Source organism: Malaclemys terrapin, chromosome 8, assembly GCF_027887155.1.
Source record: "Malaclemys terrapin pileata isolate rMalTer1 chromosome 8, rMalTer1.hap1, whole genome shotgun sequence".
Taxonomy (NCBI): domain Eukaryota; kingdom Metazoa; phylum Chordata; order Testudines; family Emydidae; genus Malaclemys; species Malaclemys terrapin.
Window position 1 is genome coordinate 93,480,573 of NC_071512.1, and position 22,517 is coordinate 93,503,089.

At 52.9% G+C, this 22,517-nt stretch overlaps 1 protein-coding gene across 5 annotated transcripts in view; it reads left to right on the forward strand.

Moving 5' to 3' along the window:
• DOCK7 (dedicator of cytokinesis 7) overlaps nucleotides 1-22,517 on the forward strand; it is a 172,089-nt gene that overhangs the window by 9,253 nt on the left and 140,319 nt on the right. For all 5 annotated transcript variants that reach the window (XM_054036949.1, XM_054036945.1, XM_054036946.1 and 2 more), the window contains exon 2: nucleotides 9,329-9,434. In XM_054036949.1, the coding sequence (XP_053892924.1) occupies nucleotides 9,329-9,434 (106 nt within the window). The remainder of the gene's footprint in view (nucleotides 1-9,328; nucleotides 9,435-22,517) is intronic.

The window sequence follows — 22,517 nt, forward strand, 5'->3', positions numbered from 1 at the left end:
GCTGAGCCTGCTTCCTCCCAATCAGCCCAGGCATCTTGTCCTTCCACAGCCCTCCTCCAGGACTGTTTTAAACCCCTCAGGGCTGGAGCGGAGTACCCACCCCTCTACAGAGCGTGCTCAGTGTCCTCTGTGGCTGCCCTCCTGGCTGGAGCTCTCCCTCCTTCTCCTTCTTCTCTCCACCTGCCTTGCTAGTTGGAGCTCTCCCTTACTCCCTGGGCTGCTGCTGGCTAGAGCTCCCTCCCTAGACTGCTGCTGCTACCACTGCTGCTGAGTCAGGGGTGGGGGGGCCTTGCCGGCCAACCCCCCCTCCCCACCATCTCTGGAGGGAGAAACTAAGACCCCCCCCCCTTCACCATCAGCACTACCACCTGTGGGGGTCCTTCCTGCCTGGCTGCCAGGGTTGCTGGAGCTGCTGCTGCCGCGGGTGCTGTGCGTGTCCTGGGGAGCTGCTGGAGCCTGGAGGTGGAGGAAGAGGACTGCGCGGTCCATCGGCTGCTGGGGGAGCGCTTGAGACTCTGGAGACCACTGTGGAGGGGGCTGATTTGGACTGAGTAATTTTCGAACTGTGCTCTAGTGGTGGGGGTCTAGACTGTGTTTGTGGGGACACAGGGGGTGTGGCGTGGAGCCTGCCCCCTGGTCCATCTGTGTGTGTCCCCCCCCCCCCCCCAAACCCCCACCACCACCGTTGCCCCCTCCACCACCAACCCCACAGCCCATTTTCCATCTGTCTCCGCTCCTGCCTCTGGGACTCTGCTGCTTTCCTGGCCTGCCACGCCCTACTGACAGCGTTTGGGCCTGCAGCGGCGGGCAGGCGGCCCGCACATTGACTTTTCGCAAGCGCTCGTGGGCGCACCTACCCCCCCTTGGACTGACCCATTCCCCTTTTGCAACAGGCCCCCCAGCTTTGCCCTTTGCTGCCTACCCCCTTTGCCCTCTGTAGCCTTTTGCCCTTCCCCAGCTTCAGTTTGTTTGCCTGCCCCGCCCTTTTCCCTCTGTAGTTTGGTTTCGTTGTCCCACCCCAGCCCTGCGGTTAGCCCTTTGGTTCCTCTGCCCCATTCCCAGCCTCGTTGCTCCCTTGCGCCCCCCTTGCCCTGATTGACCCCTCCCCTCGTGTGCCCATGCCCCCTCCCGTGCGCTTGTGCCCCCCCATCACATTTTGGTTATTCACTGCACCCCCTTCTGTTATTGTGACCTTCCCTCCCCTAGTGTAACTAGAGGAGCCGGTGTCGGTGACTGTCCCCCCTCAGCCCTTGATACTCCCGCATCTCCCTGCGTTTCGGTGCCCTCCTCCCTGCCTGCAGCCTAGCGAGGAGGAGTGGTTGACCTGCCTTTCCTTTAGCCGCCCCCCCCCCCCTTTTTTTTTTCTCCAGTGTGTTTTTCCCTCCCTCCCTGCTTAATATGGAGGGGAACACGGCGGGCGAGCCCCCCCAAGTAGGCCCCGCCACCCCTCCCCCGCCTGTCCCCTTAGCCTCTACCTCAACTTCCGCTGCCGAGCCACCTGCCACCACTGCGGCATTGGCAGCGGCAGGCGACGGGGTGACCTCCGCTGCTGCCACGTCCCTAGCTCCCTCCAATTATGGGGGAGCTGCCCCAGCCAGCAGGAAAGGCCAGGGCAAGAAAAAGGGAAAGGGCCCCGCTAAAAAGACTGGGCCCTCCATGGCAGGGACTGCCTCCACTGCCGCGGCCCTGCCACCGACCGCAACAATCCTTCCCGCTGCTCCCTCCACCAGCTCTGCGGGTGCCCCTCCCCCAGCCCCTAGGGCGTATGCCCAGGTGGCAGCGGCCACCGGTATGCCATCTCGCCCATCCACCGCCTCCGCTTCCAACTATAGTGGCCTGGGCCCCTTCCCCACCTAGACTAGGAGGCATGGCATCCGTTGCCTCCAGGTGCCCGCCTCGCCGCACGTGGAGACCTACGTGCGGGCGTTGGCGAGGGTGGTGGGGCCCGCGGCCATCGTGGCGGCCTCCAAAATGTATGGCAAGGTTGTCTTTTTCCTTGCCTCGGAGGCCGCCGTCCAAGAGGCGGTGGAGAAAGGCCTGGCGGTGGGGGGCGTATTCGTCCCCCCGGAGCCGCTAGAAGACCTGGGTGTCCGTGTGGTCCTTACCTCTGTTCCTCCTTACCTTCCCAATGTCGCCCTGCTGCCCGCCCTTTCCACCTTGGGGAAACCTATTTCCATCGTTCGCCCTCTCTCGCTAGGCTGCAAGGACCCCGCCCTCCGTCACGTCCTCTCGTTCCGCCGGCACGTGCAGCTCCAACTGCCGCCGGCGGCACGTGCTGGAGAGGCGCTTGAGGGGTCTTTCTTGGTCCCCTATCGGGGGACCCATTGCCGGGTGTACTATTCTACGGGGGAGGCCCGGTGCTACCTCTGCCGGGCGATAGGGCACGTCCGGAGGGACTGCCCCTTGGCCCGGCACGGAGGAGCGTCCGGGACCCCCGAGCCCCGGCAGAGTGCCAGCCCCACCATTGCTGGCGCTCCTAGTTGCCCGGTACCCGGAGCCGCCCCTCCTCCTTCTCGGACCACCACTGCTCCCGCTCGGGCTCAAGGGGTATCTCCCCCACCATGCCCAGATGAGCGAGAGAGCCCCGTCTCTGCTATGTGCACTGTGGCGGGGCCTGTAGAGGAGGGTGCGGTGGGGGTATTGCCGGGCGCGAGAGAGGGCCCTCCCCAGGGGGATTCTGCCCCCCCTCCTACTACCCCATTGTTACCTCCTCAGGTCCTCAAGCCGTCATCTCTGCCCCCCGACCCGATCCCTGTCACCCAGCCCGCAGACGATGCCATGGAGGGCTGGACCCTAGTACAGGGAAAGCGGGGCAAGCGGAAGGCTCGAGCTCCACTCCTGCCATCCGGTGCGGAGGCCCCCCGGAAAACCAGGAAGGGGGGCTCCGCTGCTGAGCCTTCCGCTTTGCCAGCGGGCGCATTACATCTACCGTTGCCGGTTGGGGAAGCTGTGGCAGCACCGGAGGATGCCGCCATCCATTCTCCGCGGTCCTTCCTCGCGGAGGCCCACGTTGCGGCCCCTCCTACCCCCTTACCACCTATACCCTCTGCGATGCTCGAGGCAAGCGTCGCCTCGGGTGTTAGCGGGGATGATCCCGGGGTGGTGGGAGGTGAGCTGCCCTCTATCTATGAGGAGATCGAGGCCCTGGGTCTGACCCCGGTCACCCAGGGGGAGGACGACCCTCTGCCAGCGGGCCTTGATCTAGCCGCTCTCACCTCAACCCCCCCTTCTGCGTCTCCTGTTCCCCTGACCGCTGCTCCTGCCTTCGAGGAACCCCTGGACTCCTTGCCCTGCCCGGCTGCGGGTGACACATCGCTGACGGCCGCCAAGCCTCTTCAGGCGACGGCCGGTGCCTCGCGGCCGGGACTCGAGTTACCAGGGGTATCCCTTGTTGGTGTGGGGCAACTGAGTTCCTTCCCGAGTGGGGGCCCCATTGCAGATTGTTCACCACCTGCTGCCGTGGCTGTTCCATCTGCCGTAGAGCCTGAGCCCGGCATCCCTGGGGACCCCCTCCCTAACCCTCAGACCCCTGGGCCCGACCGAGAGGAGCTACCTTCCAGCTGTCCAGCTCCTGGGGCCCAGGATCCCGCCTCTGTCCCTCTTCCTGACCGTACTCCTGCCCCCGGCCCTACCCCTACTCCTGACCCCAGCCCTGTCCCCTCCACCTCCCACGATGCCATTGCCGCCTCTGGGGATGTCTCTTTCTGTTTCCCAGAGGGTGATCCCCAGGGAGCGGCCTTTGTGTTCCCCAGTCCCGACCCACTAGGGGCTGCTCTTCTCCCTCCGCCGCCGCCCCCCATTAAGCCGGGGTCTGAGGTGGACCGTGTGGCGCCGGTCCATCGGGCGCCACGTCGAGGGTCCGCCCCTTGCCTGCCCGTCTCAGTGGGCCACGGGGCCGAGCCAGGGGCCCCAATGGGGGATGATCTTCAGCCAGTGACCCCACCCCCCCATATGCTGCGAGAAGAGCTGCGGGAGTTTTTAGAAGATGTGCGTGGCTCCCGCAATAAGGTGCCGCTCGCTCTCCAGCGATGGGGGGATTTCCACCAGATCCTCCGGGCCGCGAGGGCCCTCATGGGGGAGGGTAAAAGGACCGGGAAGCAGGGCGCTGCGGCTTACCAGCGGGTCCGCAGCTTCCGTGACTCCTTGCTCACCTTCGGAGTGGGTCACGGTTTGCTGCGCGGCCCAATGGGGGCCGCGAGCATCCCTGCCAGCAAGGATCCCCCCCAGCCCTCCTCATGCCACCTATCTCTTTTGCAACATTGAACACCCGGGGCTGTAGGGTGGGTCTCCGCAGGTGCCAGGTGCTCTCCTTCCTTCGGGAAGGGGGGTACTCTGTGGTTTTCCTGCAGGAGACCCACACGGATCCGGCTGCCGAAGACAGCTGGTGGCTGGAGTGGGGAGACAGGGTCTATTTTAGCCATCTCACAGCTCGTACGGCTGGAGTGGCTACCCTGTTCTCTCCCGACCTACGGCCCGAGGTGCTGGGGGTTGCCGAGGTTGTGCCGGGCCGCCTGCTGCACCTCCGGGTCCATATGGAGGGGCTTGTGGTCAATCTTGTCAACGTCTATGCCCCGACATCGGGCCCGGAGCGGCTGCCTTTCTATCAGCAGGCATCCGCCTTCCTCGGCACCTTGGATCCTCGTGAGTGCTTGGTTCTGGGCGGGGACTTCAACGCTACCCTCGAGGAGCGGGACCGCTCGGGGACCGAGCAGTGCCCGGCCGCAGCGGACGTCCTCCGGGAGATTGTAGAACGTCATTCCCTGGTGGACGTCTGGCGCGACCACCACCCGGACGACGTCTCCACGTTCACCTACGTCCGGGTGGAAGCCCATTGGTCGTGCCACTCCCGGTTGGACCGCATTTACTTGTCACATCTCCATCTCTCACGGGCCCACTCCTCCGATGTGCGGCCGGCCCCCTTTTCTGATCACCATTTAGTCACCGTGACGGCCTCTCTATGTGGGGAGAGGCCGGGGCCGGCCTATTGGCACTTTAACAATAGCTTGTTGGAGGATGTGGGCTTCGTGGCGTCCTTCCGGGAGTTCTGGCTGGTCTGGCGAGGGCAGCGGCGTGCCTTTCCCTCGGCGCGGCGATGGTGGGACCTAGGAAAGGTGCGCGCCCGGCTCTTCTGCCGTGATTACACCCGGGGCGCCAGCCGACGGAGGGATGCGGCGATAGAGCAGTTGGAACGGGAGGTCTTGGAGCTAGAGAGGCGTCTGGCCGCCAGCCCTGAGGATCCATCCCTTTGCGGAGCGTGCCGGGAGAAGCGGGAGGAGCTCCGGGCCCTCGACGATCATCGGGCCCAGGGTGCTTTTGTTCGATCCCGCATCCGCCTCCTTCGGGAGATGGATCGCGGCTCCCGCTTCTTCTACGCCCTGGAGAAAAGGAGGGGGGCCAAGAAGCACGTCACCTGCCTTCTAGCGGAGGACGGCACCCCCCTTACGGATCCGGTGGAGATGTGCCAGAGGGCCAGGGCCTTCTACGCACACCTTTTCTCCCCGGATCCGACCGACCCTACCGCTTGCAGAGTGCTCTGGGACGGACTCCCAACGGTCAGCGCGGGTGACCGGGACCGGCTGGAGTCGCCTCTCTCTCTGGCCGAGTTCTCGGAAGCCCTCCGCCGCATGCCCACCAATAAATCTCCGGGCATGGACGGGCTGACCGTGGAGTTCTACCGCGTGTTCTGGGACGTCCTCGGCCCGGACCTAGTCACCGTCTGGGCCGAGGCCTTGCGGAGCGGGGTCCTCCCTCTTTCGTGCAGGCGAGCCGTGCTCACCTTATTGCCGAAGAAGGGGGACCTCCGTGACTTACGGAATTGGCGTCCCGTCTCGCTCCTCAGCACGGACTACAAAATCATAGCCAAGGCCATCTCGCTGCGGCTGGGGTCCGTGCTGGAGGACGTGATCCACCCAGACCAGACCTACACCGTCCCGGGCCGTAGCATTTTTGATAACCTCTACTTGGTCCGGGATCTTCTGGAACTTGGGTGTAGAGATGGTCTGTCGTTCGCCCTCCTGTCCCTGGATCAGGAGAAGGCATTCGACAGGGTGGACCACGGGTATCTCCTGGGCACTCTGCAGGCGTTAGGCTTCGGACCCCAGTTTGTGGGTTTTCTCCAGGTGCTGTACGCCTCCGCAGAGTGTCTGGTCAAGCTCAACTGGACCCTGACCGAGCCGGTCAGCTTCGGGCGGGGAGTACGGCAGGGGTGCCCCCTCTCGGGCCAGCTGTACGCTCTGGCAATCGAGCCCTTCCTCTGTCTCCTCCGCAAGAGGTTGACGGGGTTGGTGCTTCGGGAACCGGAGCTGCGGCTGGTCCTGTCGGCGTATGCCGACGATGTGCTCCTCGTGGTCCAGGACCCGGGCGACTTGGTGCGGGTGGAGGCTTGCCAGACCGTGTACTCGGCGGCCTCCTCCGCCCGGGTCAACTGGGTCAAGAGCTCTGGCCTGGTGGTAGGGGCTGGGTGGCAGGCGAGCTCCCTCCCACCCGCGCTTCAGGCCATCCGGTGGAGCGCAGGTCCGCTGCTCTATCTCGGCGTTTACCTTTCTGCCACGCATCCGTCCCCGCCGGAGAACTGGCAAGGTTTACAGGGCAGGGTGACGGAGCGACTCCGGAAATGGACAGGACTACTCCGGTGCCTCTCCCTTCGCGGGAGGGCACTGGTACTCAATCAACTAGTCCTGTCCATGCTCTGGTACCGTCTCAACACCCTGGTCCCGGCCCCGGGCTTCCTGGCCGACCTCCGGAGGGTGATTCTGGAGTTCTTTTGGCCAGGACTGCACTGGGTCTCTGCAGGGGTCCTCCATCTGCCCCTGGAGGAGGGAGGGCAGGGCCTGAAGTGCCTCCACACTCAGGTCCATGTCTTCCGCCTCCAGGCCCTGCAGAGGCTCCTTTATGGTGCAGGTAATCCGGCGTGGAGCGTATTGGCGCACGCCTTCCTGCGCCGCTTCCGAGGGCTCCGATACGACCGGCAGCTCTTTTATCTCGACCCGAGAGGTCTTCCGCGAGACCTCTCCGGGCTGCCGGTATTCTACCAGGACCTCCTCCGGACCTGGAAACTGTTCTCAGCGACCAGGTCCGTGGCGGCCACCGGGGGGGTAGATCTCCTCGCGGAGCCCCTGCTACACAATCCCCAGCTTCGTGTGCAGGTGGCGGAGTCCCCCGCGGTGCGCCAGAGGTTGGTCCTGGCAGAAGTCACTAGAGTCGGAGACCTCCTGGACTATGACCGGGGAGACTGGCTGGATCCCCTGACGCTCGCTCGGCGCATGGGACTCTCCAGGCCTTGTACTCCCCAGCGCATACTTCAGGAAGTGAGGGCTGCTTTGCCGCCCGCTGCTCGGGTTTGCCTCGACCAGATCCTGCACGAGGGCACCCCCCGCCCACCCTTCACCCCTGGCCCTCCGGACATTTTCATCGGGCCCCTGCCCCGTGGACCCAACCGGCCCCCCCGCCCCTTTTCCGTGAGCCGGCTGCATGACTTGCAGCCGGTTCGTTTCCTGACCGCGCCAAGGAAACATCTATACACGCTCGTGCTGCACACTCTTCACTTCCTCACCCTCGTGTCCCGCCCCGATACAAAGTGGCGGGACCTCCTGCCACCTGTCGAGGGTGAGAAGCCCCGGTGGGCCAGCCTCTATTCCACTCTGGTCCCGAGGCCCGCCGGGGATATCAGCTGGCGGCTCCTTCATGGGGCCGTGAGCACGGGCGTGTACTTGGTGCGGTTTACCCCTGTCCCGGACACCTGTCCTTTCTGCGGCGTGAGGGAGACCCTGGCTCATGTTTATTTAGAGTGTGCCAGGTTGCAGCCCCTACACCGGCTCCTCACCGACATTATGTTACGTTTTTGGTTACACTTTTCCCCTCACCTTCTCATTTATGCACTCCCTATCCGTGGCCCCACAAAGTCGCGGGACCTCCTGGTCAACTTCCTCTTGGCACTGGCTAAACAAGCCATCTATAAAACCAGGGAGAGGAGGTTGGCCGATGGAGGTTCCTGTGACTGTGGGGCCTGTTTCCGATCCTCTGTCCGTTCACGTATCCGGGCAGAGTTCCTCTGGGCGGCGTCCACTGGCTCCCTTGACACCTTTGAGGAGCAGTGGGCGCTGTCCGGGGTTCTCTGCTCGGTGTCCCCGTCTGGTTCTCTTCTTTTGACCCTTTGACCACACTCCTGTCCCTGTTTTTACATTAGTTGTCCCCCGTAATTATTTGAGTTCCAGGTCCTGTGGATCCTCCCCTTAGGCTGGGGGGAGATCCTTTAGCAGTGGGCAGGCTTATGCCCGCCAACTTCCCGGAACCCAATAGGTACAGGGACACAGTGTACTTGATTCATCTTGCAAGCACAGAGGGGCATAATTGCATTCCCCTGTGCCCAAGAGGAAAGCAGTGGTAATGGTGGGATTCACCTATAGCAGAGAACATTTGGCACTGTAACTGAGCGGGTCAGCATATATTGCATGTCTTTTTCTGTGCTGAGCCACAGAGGATGTGGGCCTGTTTCAGCCTCCAGCTACAGAGCCATCACAGCGGTACTTTTGCTGCCTTCTCCTGAGATTTCGACAAGTTTGGGAGAAATAGCTTTAAATGTTGGCCAGGGCTCAGTCAGTGCATTTTCCAGGTGTCGCCTCCTCAGTTATCCCAACCCACTTTCTAGGCTACACAGCTATTCCGGGCGTAGAGGGGGTTGGACTTCAGCAAAGAAGTCTCTGCCAATCTGTAATCATTGAGATGAAAGAGAAGTCATGGCACACACACACAGGGTTCAGGAATGAGAGAGTGGGCACATACATATCCCAGGGAGGGATAACTCAGTGGTTTGAGCATTAGCCTGCTAAACCCAGGGTTGTGAGTTCAATCCTTGAGGGGGCCACTTAGGGATCTGGGGCAAAATCAGTACTTGGTCCTGCTAGTGAAGGCAGGGGGCTGGACTCAATGACCTTTCAAGGTCCCTTCCAGTTCTAGGAGATAGGATATCTCTATTTATTTATTTATAAGAGCTGCTTTGTGACTGAGGTCTGAACTGCTGGGGGGCACCGAGAGTGCTGCAGAAGGTCTTTCCGCAGAGGAAAGTGGAAGGAGCTTGCTAGGGACAGGTTCAGCCAGTTAGTTGCCCCATCTCATTTTGTTGTGGCTTGGAAATGCACCGCACAAGAGGAAAATGTTTGTATTTGGGTTAAAAATCTGAATTTTTTGCCCTGCAGTAGATTCTGTAAGTACTGGGGAGTCTGATACACACATTCTGTCCTCATGGGTCAGCAATATTCCTACGGCAGAACCACCTACCTGACATTTTGCCCTGGTTTACAAAAGTTAAATTGTTCCTCTCTTGTTTCAGAACTGTGGCAGCAGAAGTCAGGAAGCAGATCTCGGGGCAGTATGGCGGGTCTCCTCAACTTCTCAAAAACCTTAGCATTGGAGGCAGCGTCTCCCATCATACAACTGTAAGTAACACTTTTTGTTCAGAGTACTTTATACAGTGTCACAGTAAAGAAGAAGATGCAAGTTGTTTTGATTGCAGATCAGGAAAAAAAAATCACTGTTGTTATATAAGTGATAACAATTTACTAAATTAATTGGTAGTAAAAACTTTTAGGCAAATAATTTACTACTGGCTATCTTGGGCATCCCTTCCTCAGCTTGTTGGCTTCTGTGAATCCTTTTTAGGCACCTAATTCTCCCCATACAATGCCTGGGGAGCCTGGGTGCCTCACTCAGTGTTGCGAATGCCACCTATTAGGTCCTGCAGTGCTCAGCTGAATTTTCCCTTGTCAATTTAGCCCAGAGGCCTCCTTCTGAGACATGGGGCCAGATTAGGGTGACCAGATGTCCCGATTTTATAGGGACAGTCCCGATATTTGGGGCTTTTGCTTACATGGGTGCCTATTACCCCCCACACTCTGTCCCGATTTTTCACACTTGATATCTGGTCACCCTAGGCCAGATTCTCTTCCCAAATTCCATCCATTTTGCATGACTCAGGATCAGATTCTGTCTTTTGCACTGCCTAACTGGCTAGCTGAGAGTTCCTTTAGGGGAGCTCTCAGCAGGCACAAAGCAGCATAGCCAGCTTCTATGCCAGCCGCACTCCACCGCTGGTGTATAGGGAGCAGGAAGGGGATGGGAGAGGCAATTAGGCTGGCCTTTCTTTAGATCAGGGGTCGGCAACCTATGGCACACAATTTTTGATGGCATGTGGCAGCGGGCTGAGCGGCTCAGCCCACCGCCGCTCTGGGGTTCCGGCTGCTGCCCCGTTGCCAGCCGGGGTCCCGGCCGCTGGCCCCACTCAGCGCCCGCTGCTGGCCTGGGGACCCCCAGGGAATCCCAGGCTGGCAGTGGGCTGAGCAGGCCGGCGGCCGAGACCCCGGCTGGCAGGAGCCAGCGGCCGGAACCCCAGAGTGGCGGCGGGCTGAGCTGCTCAGCCCGCCACCGGCCTGGGGTTCCATTCACTCAGCCGGTGGCGGGCTGAGCGGGCTGGTGGCAGGCTGAGTGGGGCCGGCGGGGGGCTGAGTGGCTCAGTCCGCTGCCAGTCTGGGATGCCGGCAGCACTCAGTCTGCTGCTGGTCTGGGGTTCCAGCTGCCGGCCCCTTGCCAGTCCGGGTCCCAGCCGCCGGCCCTGCTCAGCCCACTGCCAGCCTGGGATTCCCTGGGGGTCCCCAGGCCAGCAGCGGGCGCTGAGTGGGGCTGGCGGCCGGGACTCCGGCTGGCAACGGGGCAGCAGCCGGAACCCCAGAGCGGCGGTGGGCTGAGCAGTGCCAGCGGTCAGGACCTCAGACCGGCGGCAGACTGAGCCGCTCAGCCCGCTGCCAGTCTGAAGTCCCGGCCACTGGCCCTGCTCAGCCCGCTGCCGGTCTGGGGTTCCGGCTGCCAGCCGGGATCCCATCTGCTGGCCCCCCTCAGCCCGCTACCAACCTGGGGTTCTGCTCACCCAGGCCGGCAGGAGGCTAAGTGGGGCCGGCGGCTGGGACCCTGACTGGCAAGGGGCTGGCAGCCGGAACCCCAGACCAGTAGCAGGCTGAGTGCTGCCGGCACCCCAGACTGGCAGCTGACTGAGCCGCTCAGCCCCCCCGCTCAGCCCACCGCCGGCCCGCTCAGCCTGCTGCTGGCTGAGTGAATGGAACCCCAGACCAGCAGCGGGCTGAGCAGGGCAGCGGCTGGACCCCAGACTGGCAGCGGGCTGAGCGGGTCTGGTGGCTGGAACCCCAGACAAGGATCCCAAGCAAGGATCACACTAAATTGCTAAGATCTACATTTTAATTTTATTTTAAATGAAACTTCTTCAATATTTTAAAAACCTTATTTACTTTAAATACAACAATAGTTTATTTATATAATAGAGACAGAGAGAGAGACCTTCTACAAACGTTAAAATGTATTACTAGCACGCGAAATCTTAAATTACAGTGAACTTGGTACACCACTTCTGAAAGGTTGCCGACCCCAGCTTTAGATCAATGGTCTGAATCCTGCAAACAGGTCTGCATGGGTGGACACTTATGACGATGCGAGCTCCTCCAAAGATATGTTCCTGTGGCTCCCTTTGTAGGACCATAGCCATTGTTTATCCCATTAAGGTCTCAGTCTTGCAATCAGTTCTGCATGCATGCAGGGTTCTGCCCACACAGCTTAATGCAGGGTCAGGGCCTTAGAAAGTTGGAGTCTTGTCTTGGTCTTTGGGGATGGAATGGCAGCAAATGGAATAAGTTTCTCTCCTGATAAGATGCTTTAGAAGGGAATGTGAGAATTTGGAGATGGTTATCACTGAGGAGTGTGCATTTATCTAAATACGTGAAATTATTCAGATGAGCTGAGTGGGGTTTTTTTTTGTTTTTTTTTTTTTAATAAGAGCAGTTGAATATTGGAAACAAAATTGTCAGCATTGCCCACATTGAGGCAAATTATACTCACCATTTTCTGGTCAGATTTCAGAATTGAACCAGCTCTCTGGACGTAAATCCAAGTAATCAGATACAGAGGGTGTGAAAACTCCAGTGTACTTGCTCAAGGTGGAACTGCATTCTGGGAAACATTCATGATGCCTACATCATTGCTCTGTGTTAGACCAATCAGGTTAAAAGTAATTCATTACATCACCCTGTCCTCATAAAATGGGTCTGCTTCACTGTTGCATTCCAAGTTCTAGATACCTGTAACCTTTAATATTTCATACCACTGTGCAGTGAAGGGTTCTCTTCTGTGTAGTATCAGTTGCTGAAAGTACTCCCTGGAGCATGGAACCCTGGCACACATGCTTTTCGGATATGATGTGGTCATCCTATTTTGCAGTAAGGGCCTACTGAGGATCAGCTTCTGATATAGCACCTACTACTTTACTCTGCATCCCCTGTGATGCATTTAAAACCTTTCCAGCTTTCTCATCCAGAGCACACATACTTCTTTAGAGTCAACCTAACATTAAAAGGACATGCTTGCATCGCAGAAGGCAGGGATGACCTCCAGCTTAAAGAAGTGAGTTAGCTTCATGCTCAGGAATGCTTTTGAAGGGTTACTTTTGTACAGTTTTATTCAAAACTCCTCATTTATCATTCCTGGTACCTGCAGTAATTGTGATATCTTCCTCTGCTTCACGTGGAGATGCTGCAGCACCAAGATCACCGACAAATGTTGAGGGCCACATCCATAGTTGCCTTATGGGCCTTTGTGTCAGTGATGTTGGCTATGCAGGCACAAAGGGGCTATAGGGATAGCTCTGTGGTAATGCCACGGAAATCCTGGAGGTGTTCCAGGGTGGAGGCAGAAAGAAGGAGAGGGTTGATGGCAGGAGGTTTAGCTGAGCAGTCCTGGACTGCTGTAAACCCCATGGGGGGTATGACAGCAGCTGGAGCAGGTTAGAGCAATCATGACCCAGCCAATCCTGTAGAATCTATCTTGTAATCCAGGAGTAGGTATATAAATAAGATCTCTTCCATGCACCTATCCCAGATACTGCTCAACTGACCATACCTTGGTAAACCTGGGTATCATTTCTTCTTCTCTGTCATCTTTCTTCTATCTGCATTGTATCCTCTGATTTTCTTTCTTCTGTAAGATTATTCCATCATGCAGGCATCAAAACAAACATTCAGTGCTCCAATGCTACACTGAGAACTGTGTGAGTGGACACTGTGGGGACTCTGCTAGCACAGGGATCTACCCACACTGTTTTCAGAGCAGGATCAGGTCCTTAGAGGTATGTTGCCTTACCACTGAATTGCTGTAAGGTCGTCATCCTCTCCCATCCCCCCATACCTACCAATACTAGTGAATTATTGTGTATGTGTACTTCTGCGCCATCCTGTGTCTATGTGTGTATATGGGGAGTCAGTGGAAATGTAAAACAGGATCTCAAGCATCTCAGAAAATGGCACACTGCTTGAAAGCTCAGCATTTCATATCAGACTTCACTTCACAATCGTTGATGTGATTAGCCACTAGCTCGTCATGTTAAATTTTATACTGAGCCTAGATGCTACTCAGAAGTAAGATTAACTCAAAGTGGTAGTGGGCATGCTGACAGGATGTGGCTGGGCAAGTAAAGAATCTTTCTGAATGTGTAACTAATACGACAGGGCCTTGGTTGTAAAGAATTTAGGGCCAAATTCTGCTCTTTGGGCATGCATGATAGGCTGTCATTGAGTCATGCATGAGTCCAGGGGCAGAATTCAACTGCGTGTTATACCTCTGGGATGCCAGAAAGAACTATGCATGGCATTGGACAGTAAATTCCCTTAGAGAAAGTGCTTTATGATAACCACACCCTTAGCAGTTGCCTCTGTTATGCAGAAATAGTCTTTGTTCTGGGAAAAGTTTGTGTGTTCTAGAGAATAAAATATAAGGCCCTGATTCTGCACAGCCGGTCTCTGCGCGCATAGAGGTCTGCGCACACAAGGGCTTGCAAGACAAGGGCCTAAGTTGCTGTTTTATGCTACATTTCATCCCATGTTTGGATACATTTGATAGTGTAATTGCTTGAGTGAATTATCTGACTTATTGTTTAATATATTGTTGCCCAATCACCAGAGAGCTTGTGAAAAAGTCTGGTGGAAAATTAAATAAGCATGAGTTCATTTATTGAATTTTGTTTCATCTAGGTATGAAAAGGTTAATGAATTCTTCTACTTTTCATATTGGAGATGTGTCTTTAAACATTTGCCATAGCCTGTGGTACACAGCAGGATTAATGAAGAGGACTGGTGAAGGCCCCCACTGGCCTTATCTACCCTATTTTTTTTCTTAATATTTCCCTCTAATGCATGTCTCCAATGGTAGCTCTAGTGTAGACAAGGCATGTCCAACCACCGCATATTAATCACTTATAATATTAGGGTTAGTGCCTAGAGACCCCAACTGAGATTGGAACCCCATTGTGCTGAGTGCTGTACAAATACATAGTGAGAGATCATCCCTGCCCGAAAGAGATAAAAGGTGGGAGGTTAAACAAAAGTCACACAGCAGCTCACTGTCTATACCAGGAATACACCCCAGATCTCTCGACTCCCAGCCCCAGTTCCTATCCATTAGACAATGCTGCCTCAATGTGGAGACTCAAACATTGGCAGCAGGTCTACACTAGTGTTCCCACTGTTGAGGCTGCAGGAATTTTTAATGCTAGCATAGACACAGCCTGTAATATTAAAGACATCCTGCTCAGTTGTATTTGTAGATGGCTTCGATCTGAATGAGGTCACGCCACTGACCTTGTCTTGGCAGTTTCCTCATTAGCAATTTAGCGGGTAATTGTCCTGAAAGTCTCATGACACGCTGTCTGTTGTAGACATTTTCTATGAAACAATATGCCTTTGTGAAGGAGTTGGTAACATAGAAGTCACTTGGCACCTTGCAAGGTCGCTCCCTTAGTTTCTCATTGACTGAAGCACATTTGCATTCTCTGAGGCCCGGGCTACAGTAGCGGGGGGTTCAAACTAAGATACGCAACTGAAGTCAAAGTATTTTAGTTCGACTTACCTGGCCATCCTCACGGCAGCGAGTCGACTGCCGCGGCTCCCCCGTCGACGCCGCTTACTCCTCCTGCCGAGGGTGGAGTACGGGCGTCAATTAGCGGATCGATTTATCGCATCCAGACGAGACACGATAAATCGATCCCCGATACATCGAACACTACCCGCTGATCCAGCGGATAGCATAGACGTACCCTTAGATAATGGTTGAGTATGGGATGCAGTGCGGTAAATGAAATTTAACTAGTCTTTTCCCTGTATTTTGGAGAGATCCTCGTGCTGCATGAGCAACAGAAAAAATACTTCCATGATTGTTTCTATTTTTGCTACTCGTAGAAGCTAGGGAGAAATATACTAACTATATTAAGGTGACAATACAGGAGCCTATGATTTATTGCCTTCCTCCTCCCCGTCCCAGTTTAAATGCAGCTCTTTCTAGTTGTGCTTTGGGGAATTCACAAATTTAGGTCCCAGTCATGCAGACACTTCCACATGTGCTTAACTTTACCCACTGGATATTCTTATTGGCTTCAATGGGACTAGTCATAGCACATAAGTCTTTGCAAGCTCAGGGCCTTAGATTTGAAAACCCAGTTACACACCCCAACTATCAATTTATCTGTAAGAAATAGAAGTTAAGGTCTCAGAAAGTTTGATTCAGGGCTGCCTGGGATGGGGGGGAGGGTAAGAGGAGAAATTTGATCTGGGACCCCTGTTTGAAAGGGCCACCAAATGAATGGCATTGCAACCTAGCACATGGTGTCACAGTGCCACTCAGATTAGGACCAGCAGCCCGAAAGTTGGCCAGACCAGATGTGGGTGGTGATATGACCCTGCATGCAATGCCACTCAATGAAATTTGGCCCGGCAGCCCCTCCATCATGATGGAGTTTGTGTAATAATACCCAACAGACTTCCGGGAGCATTTGGACCCTGCCTTTGGGAGGTGAATTAGGAGATTTTGCACAGATAAGTGGATTGTTGTCTCTTCCAATCCTGCAAGGTGTTGAATTCCTCCCCCAACTCCCATTGATTTTGTGGTATTCAACCCGGCTGAAGAAATTTGCTTAGTAGGAGTTTGCAGGATTGGGCCCAGTGAGAATTGAAGGCCTTTGCCTTGTTTTTCTGCTAAATTGAACAGTTAAGTCTGGGCTATTCTTATCTGTTTGTCACCACTTTCTTTCCCATCATTAAATGTTTACTTTTTCTTTACAGCAACTCATTACGCTGTGATGCTTGGTAACTTCTTCACTGCTGAGCCTCCAATGCACTTGTCATTTGTGCTGTTTTCCACTGAATTTAAAGGCAAGTTAGGGACCTAGCTGACACATTCATTAGCATGTCAGGTGTGGTTTTACCTGGGTGTGTTTGGAATGTTAAGTGGGAGTCTTGGGTTAATTCTGGTTATTGTCTGGGCAACACAAGGACTTTCTCTTTCTCTGAATCTTGTTGTGCAGCCTTTGGTTTGGTGTTTAAGGGCTTGCGGTTATTCTTGTTTGGGATAGTAAGAGCAGACTTGTTGATTGAGGCTGAGGGTCAAGTATCCATTGTTGTTGTTTGTCTTTGACTGACATGTTTGCTATTGTCCTTTTACAAAGATCAAACCATGCCCTCAAAGGCTGGAAAATAATCAGTAAATATAAAGATTTCTCTTCGTCTCCTAACATCTAACCTAGTTGTCTGTCTCTCTCTTGCTCTTTTTTTTTAGCAGCTGTTTTGAAAGCTTTTGCTGTTTAACGATATTTATGTTAAAACGAGAATAGGTAGTTATGCAGTCATTGATTTGTGAATACTTTAAACATTCAGTTGATGTGTATGTTTAAATGTGCATCTCTTTATGCATTGTAAAGCCATAGCAGGAAATTGCAGAATAGTAAGGTTGTGTCAAAACTTGGAAAGGCAAAACATTTCATGGTAAAAATGTTTTTGGGGCCAAAATTTGATCTAAAATACCTTAAATATAATTTATTATAATTTGATTAGGGTAGGAAGGAAATAGTCTGGACTGTAAATATGTATTTTAATTTAAAAAGTAACATCTTGTGGGATCTGCAAAATATTTTGTCATTCAGCTGGTTTTGCAGAAGGAAAACACTATTCCACAACTGAAACTGCACTGACATTGCCTGTTATGTTATATTTGATTGCATGATTGGGTTTAATATTAGCAGGCAGCGTGGTCCAAGGAGTAAGACAATGGATTTAGGAGTAGGGAGGCTTGGGTTCTATTCCCACTGTGACATTGACTTTAACATGTCTCTTCTCTGTGCTTCAGTTTCCCCATGTAAAATGAGGCTAATGATACTTCCTCCCTTTGAAAGGTACTTTCAGATCTGTGAGCTTGAGCCAATGCCAATTGGAACTTTTCCATGGATGTAATAGGCATTGAGATCAGCCTCTGTGGCTGCAAAGCTAAGATGTAATTATCACATAAGATGATGTAGTTATACAAAAGAACCCATGTTAATTTTAACTTCATTCAGAAGAAGAGGAAAAAGATAATGTTTGCCAAAGAATGGAAAATACGGCTAGGGAAAAAATGATAATACCCTCCTCTTTCTGTCAGCCTGCCCCGTGGGGTAGAGTGTTTAAGGCATTGAGTGCCACATAATTTTATCCCCTAAACACAAAATATATACTCTAGAGACACAAGAAATGGTAGGAACCAAGTCTTTATCTCTTAATGCCAATTCAGGGATGTGACTCCAACTATTTTAGTCACATGAGGTTCTTTGCCTGGCCTTAGGGGACACCAGGATTAAAGACAAGCAAAATAATCACAATTATTAACTGACTGTTTTATTAAAACTACAATTATTTAAAATCAAGCTAAATAGAACACAGACAATCAACAATGGTTACTTCAGTGGCAGGTCGTGTATGAAGGGTGTTGGGGCTCACCAAAGTACACATACCCCACACATTTGTGTGTGAGGGAAAGAGTCTGTGAGAGAGATTACATACCAATTTTGAATACAGCAAATCCGTAGCAGCCTGCTATAGATTTTCTGTGTTCACTATATGTGGGGATGTATCATCCCTACACCAACCTAATGAAAAGTTCCATGAGGAGGTAAGGGTCACGATGGGACACTTGCCAGGTAAACAAATCATGGCCTTATGTAAGTACCCTGGTGGTCTAGGATTATATAAAATGATCATGGCCTTATGTAAGTACCCTGGTGGTCTAGGATTATATAAAATGATCATGGCCTTATGTAAGACCCCCTGGTGGTCTAGGATTATATAAGATGATCATGGCCTTATGTAAGACCCCCTGGTGGTCTAGGATTATATAAGATGATCATGGCCTTATGTAAGGCCCCCTGGTGGTCTAGTATTATATAAGATGAGGTAAACAAATCATGGCCTTATGTAAGGAACAGTTGAACCAATCGGTGTGGGGCTATACATGTGATAAACACATGATTCTCCTTCTTGTCCAATCCGTAGATGTGTTATTATAGCCTAATTGTGTTATGTAATGTTGAGAAACTATAAAAGAAAGCTTGCAATAAACAGGATTCGGATTCAGCTTGCAACCACATTGGTCGTGCGTTTTATCTGCTCCGCCTGGAACCCCACAAATGGTGACCCCGACGTGATTCGGCTTGGACATCAAGGCAGCCAGGACTTTGCCCAGAGTGAGCTAGCAGAGATCATACTAGACACAGCCGCCAGTGGAGCAGGGATCAATGTTCTCAGACAGTAGACCCAACAGGTGTTGTCTCAAAAGCTGAGCAAAGAGAAAGCAGATCCAACCAAAAAAAAGGATCTGAGTGGTCAGACTCTATGTCATCTCTCATGAAGAAACTGGAACAATTGAATTTAGATATTGAAGAGGCTCTCAGTGCTGGCTCTTCTCCTTCCAGAACTCCTTCTTCCAAAAAGCGCAAACAGCCATGCCCTGTTAAGGTGGAGACAGGCCTTCTTCACAGAGATAAAGGGAATCTGTGGGAATAAGAGGGCAGGGTACCAAGATTTAAATGGTTTGCCAAGCTCAGTGTCAACTGGAGCACGACCAAAAACTGAACATGGTTTGAGAAAAGGCGGAGGTGGCAGCCGCAGCAGGAGGTACCGGAGGATACCGGCTCCTGGTCGTCCGAGAGAGACGTTCGTGAGCTCACAGCCGACTGAAGCGTTCGGTAAGAAAAGGCGGAGGTGGCAGCCGCAGCAGGAGGTACCGGAGAATACCGGCTCCTGGTCGTCCGAGAGAGACGTTCGTGAGCTCACAGCCAACGTAAGCGTTCGGTGAGGAAAGGCGGAGATGGTAGCCGCGGCAGGAGGTACCGGAAGATACCGGCTCCTGGTCGTCCGAGAGAGACGTTCGTGAGCTCACAGGTAAGCGGCTGCTTTTAATAAAATGGGCTCTGCTTTGTCTGCAGGGGAGAAGATGGTGCATGATTTTTTATTACGCATCGCTAAAAAGCGGGGAGAGAAGCTTCCCTCTGACGCGTTGTCCCGTTTGTTGAAATGGGGGCAGAAACACGGGAATGTACAAACAGGGCCTTCAGCTACAGGACATGCTGAATCAGTTCTCCCATTTGGCCAGTGAGAGCCATCCCCCGCAGTCCCACACATTGCGAGCCCTGAACCAGCCCGGCTTTCCTGTCACCAGTGATGTTTGTACCCCAGAGTTCCGGGCGGAGTTCCCGGGGCAGGGTGAGAAGTTGCGGAATAGGTTGAAAAGAATGGCGGAGCCAGGCTTATCTAACTTTGAAAGGACATATAGGAAAAAACCGCCAGATAAGATCCCTCCGGCGGATGATGTAGCTACCCCCGTCCTCATTGTGGTTTGTGGGGCTGCGCGATTGGGTGCACTGGACGGGATAACGTGTCCACGCACCGGCCACTGGATGTCGCCAACCCGTTTGCTCATCCGATGTTTCCACCCTGCGACATGCTTCGGACAATATCCCGGGCGGCTCGGGCCCCCCAGACTCCGTACGGCGTTGGCACGGACTTATTAGGGAAGCCCATATAGAGGGGGAATTTGCGCCTGAGGCTTATCCAGTAGTAACACCGGATCCACAGAACCCCGTGGCACCGGACTTGCACTTGTTTGTCACAGCCTAAACACCTAATAATGCTGTACTTCTGTTTGTTCGGACTCCTTATTATAGGAGCAGGGGTCTTTGTATGTCCAAACTCTGTACCTTTTGTTAACCCACGACAAAATGTTTGTATCACCTGGGCGAACCAGACTGGCCAAGAAGCCCTTTTTGCTTGTTCATGGCCACCCCATCGGATCCCCAATGGTTTTCGTGGGTATTTATGTAATGTTATGTTTTTTAATAGTTCCCAGTTGTTAAATGTCATCTGTCGTCAGTTTTATAGGTTAAAAAAAAAAGTAGTCAGGTGGCTAGTAATTGTCCTAATGTTAGTTGGACCCTCCTATAGGCCTTATTTAAGAAAAAGGGGGGAGGTGTGGGGATGTATCATCCCTACACCAACCTAATGAAAAGTTCCATGAGGAGGTAAGGGTCACGATGGGACACTTGCCAGGTAAACAAATCATGGCCTTATGTAAGTACCCTGGTGGTCTAGGATTATATAAAATGATCATGGCCTTATGTAAGACCCCCTGGTGGTCTAGGATTATATAAGATGATCATGGCCTTATGTAAGACCCCCTGGTGGTCTAGTATTATATAAGATGAGGTAAACAAATCATGGCCTTATGTAAGGAACAGTTGAACCAATCGGTGTGGGGCTATACATGTGATAAACACATGATTCTCCTTCTTGTCCAATCCGTAGATGTGTTATTATAGCCTAATTGTGTTATGTAATGTTGAGAAACTATAAAAGAAAGCTTGCAATAAACAGGATTCGGATTCAGCTTGCAACCACATTGGTCGTGCGTTTTATCCGCTCCGCCTGGGACGCCACAACTATATATATCTAGTAGCAGGGCATTCTTCTCCACTGCGCCTGTGGCATATGCACAGACTGCAGCCAAGGTCAATCAGGAGGCAAAGCTGAAGCGATTTTCAGTGGGGTTTGGGGTGGTGGATTCGCTGCCCAAGCCACAGACTGCAGTGACTGTCAAGCACTCTAAAATGTTGCGCTCTGACTACCCCACGCTGACGGACTCTAAAAGATAAATACTTTGCGTTGACATAGTTCCGTTTCAAATAGGACTACTTTCACATGTTCTAGATACCTTTTAGAGCACATCAGCAGGGTCTACGTGGGCAGGTAGAGTGCAGTACTTTAGAGCAATCTACAGTTTACACCCAGACTGCAGGGACCAGCTTTCACATGCCCCAGTGCAACCGCAGTGACTCCAGGACCAAGATATAGTACCCAGGGGACCAAGCTTTTTTTAAATTTTCCTGCTATGTCCCACTTACCTCAAGGTTCACCAGCCACCACTGGGTTACTTCAGTGACCATTTCCTCCGTGGAGAACTTTCAACAGAGATGATACTTTGAAGGGGTCCTCTCTGGTAGTGACACTCTTCCCTAGGTAAATGTAAACCAAAGTTCATTATTCCCCAAATCAGTAACGAGTCCTGTTTTAGTATATCAGCGAGAACCAAAGCAGCATGTAGATGGGCAAAGGAATTTCATTTAAGGGCTGGTCAATGAGGTTTGGTTTATCATGGATAGGGTGACCAGATAGCAAGTGTGAAAAATCAGGACAGGGGGTGAGGGGTAATAAGTGCCTATGTAAAAAAAAAAAAAAAAAGCTCCAGAAATCGGGACTGTCCCTATAAAATGGGGACATCTGGTCACCCTAATCATGGAAAACTTAGTTTATAACCCGTTTAAAAGAAGTCATTCAAGACAGGCATAGTAATTAATATTAAGAATCTTAAAATCAAATTAAATCCCACATTTTGCTTTGTTTTCTAAAGTTAACAATGTCTCCTCTCTGGGAAGACCTAGTATAAACAATCTGATGTTTAACAGACTAAGCTGTTAGTATCTGAAATTACTAGAGCATTCCAATGTCCCATTAACATTATTACAAGAACAAGTTAAATCTTGTCCCTTGGGAGGGCTTTTGTATGCTCCATTTTATCAATAATCCTGTAGTCCGGGTGATGTCATCATGTTACAGAAGCAGTGCTGGGCTGGAGGGTTGTTCCTTCTTGATAGTTGTCTTGTCGCTGCTGCTGTTTGCGTTAGAGATGAGCACTGAAAGCATAAGGAAGCATGTCTGTAAGAGTGTAATAAGAGTAAGGGTATGTCTACACTATGGGATTATTCCGCATTTACAGAATTCGATTTTTGGCAACTGATTGTATAAAATCGAGTGCATGCGGTCACACTAAGCACATTAATTCGGCGGTGTGCGTCCATGTACCCAGTCTAGCATGGACTTCCGGAGCGTTGCACTGTGGGTAGCTATCCCATAGTTCCCGCAGTCTCCCCCACCCATTGGAATTCTGGGTTGAGATCCCAATGCCTGATGGGGCAAAAAACATTGTCGCTGGTAGTTCTGGGTACAGCCTCACCCCTCCCTCTGTGAAAGCCACGGCAGACAACCGTTTCACCCCTTTTTTCCTGGATGAACTGTGCAGACGCCATATCACGGCAAGCATGGAGCCCACTCAGGGAC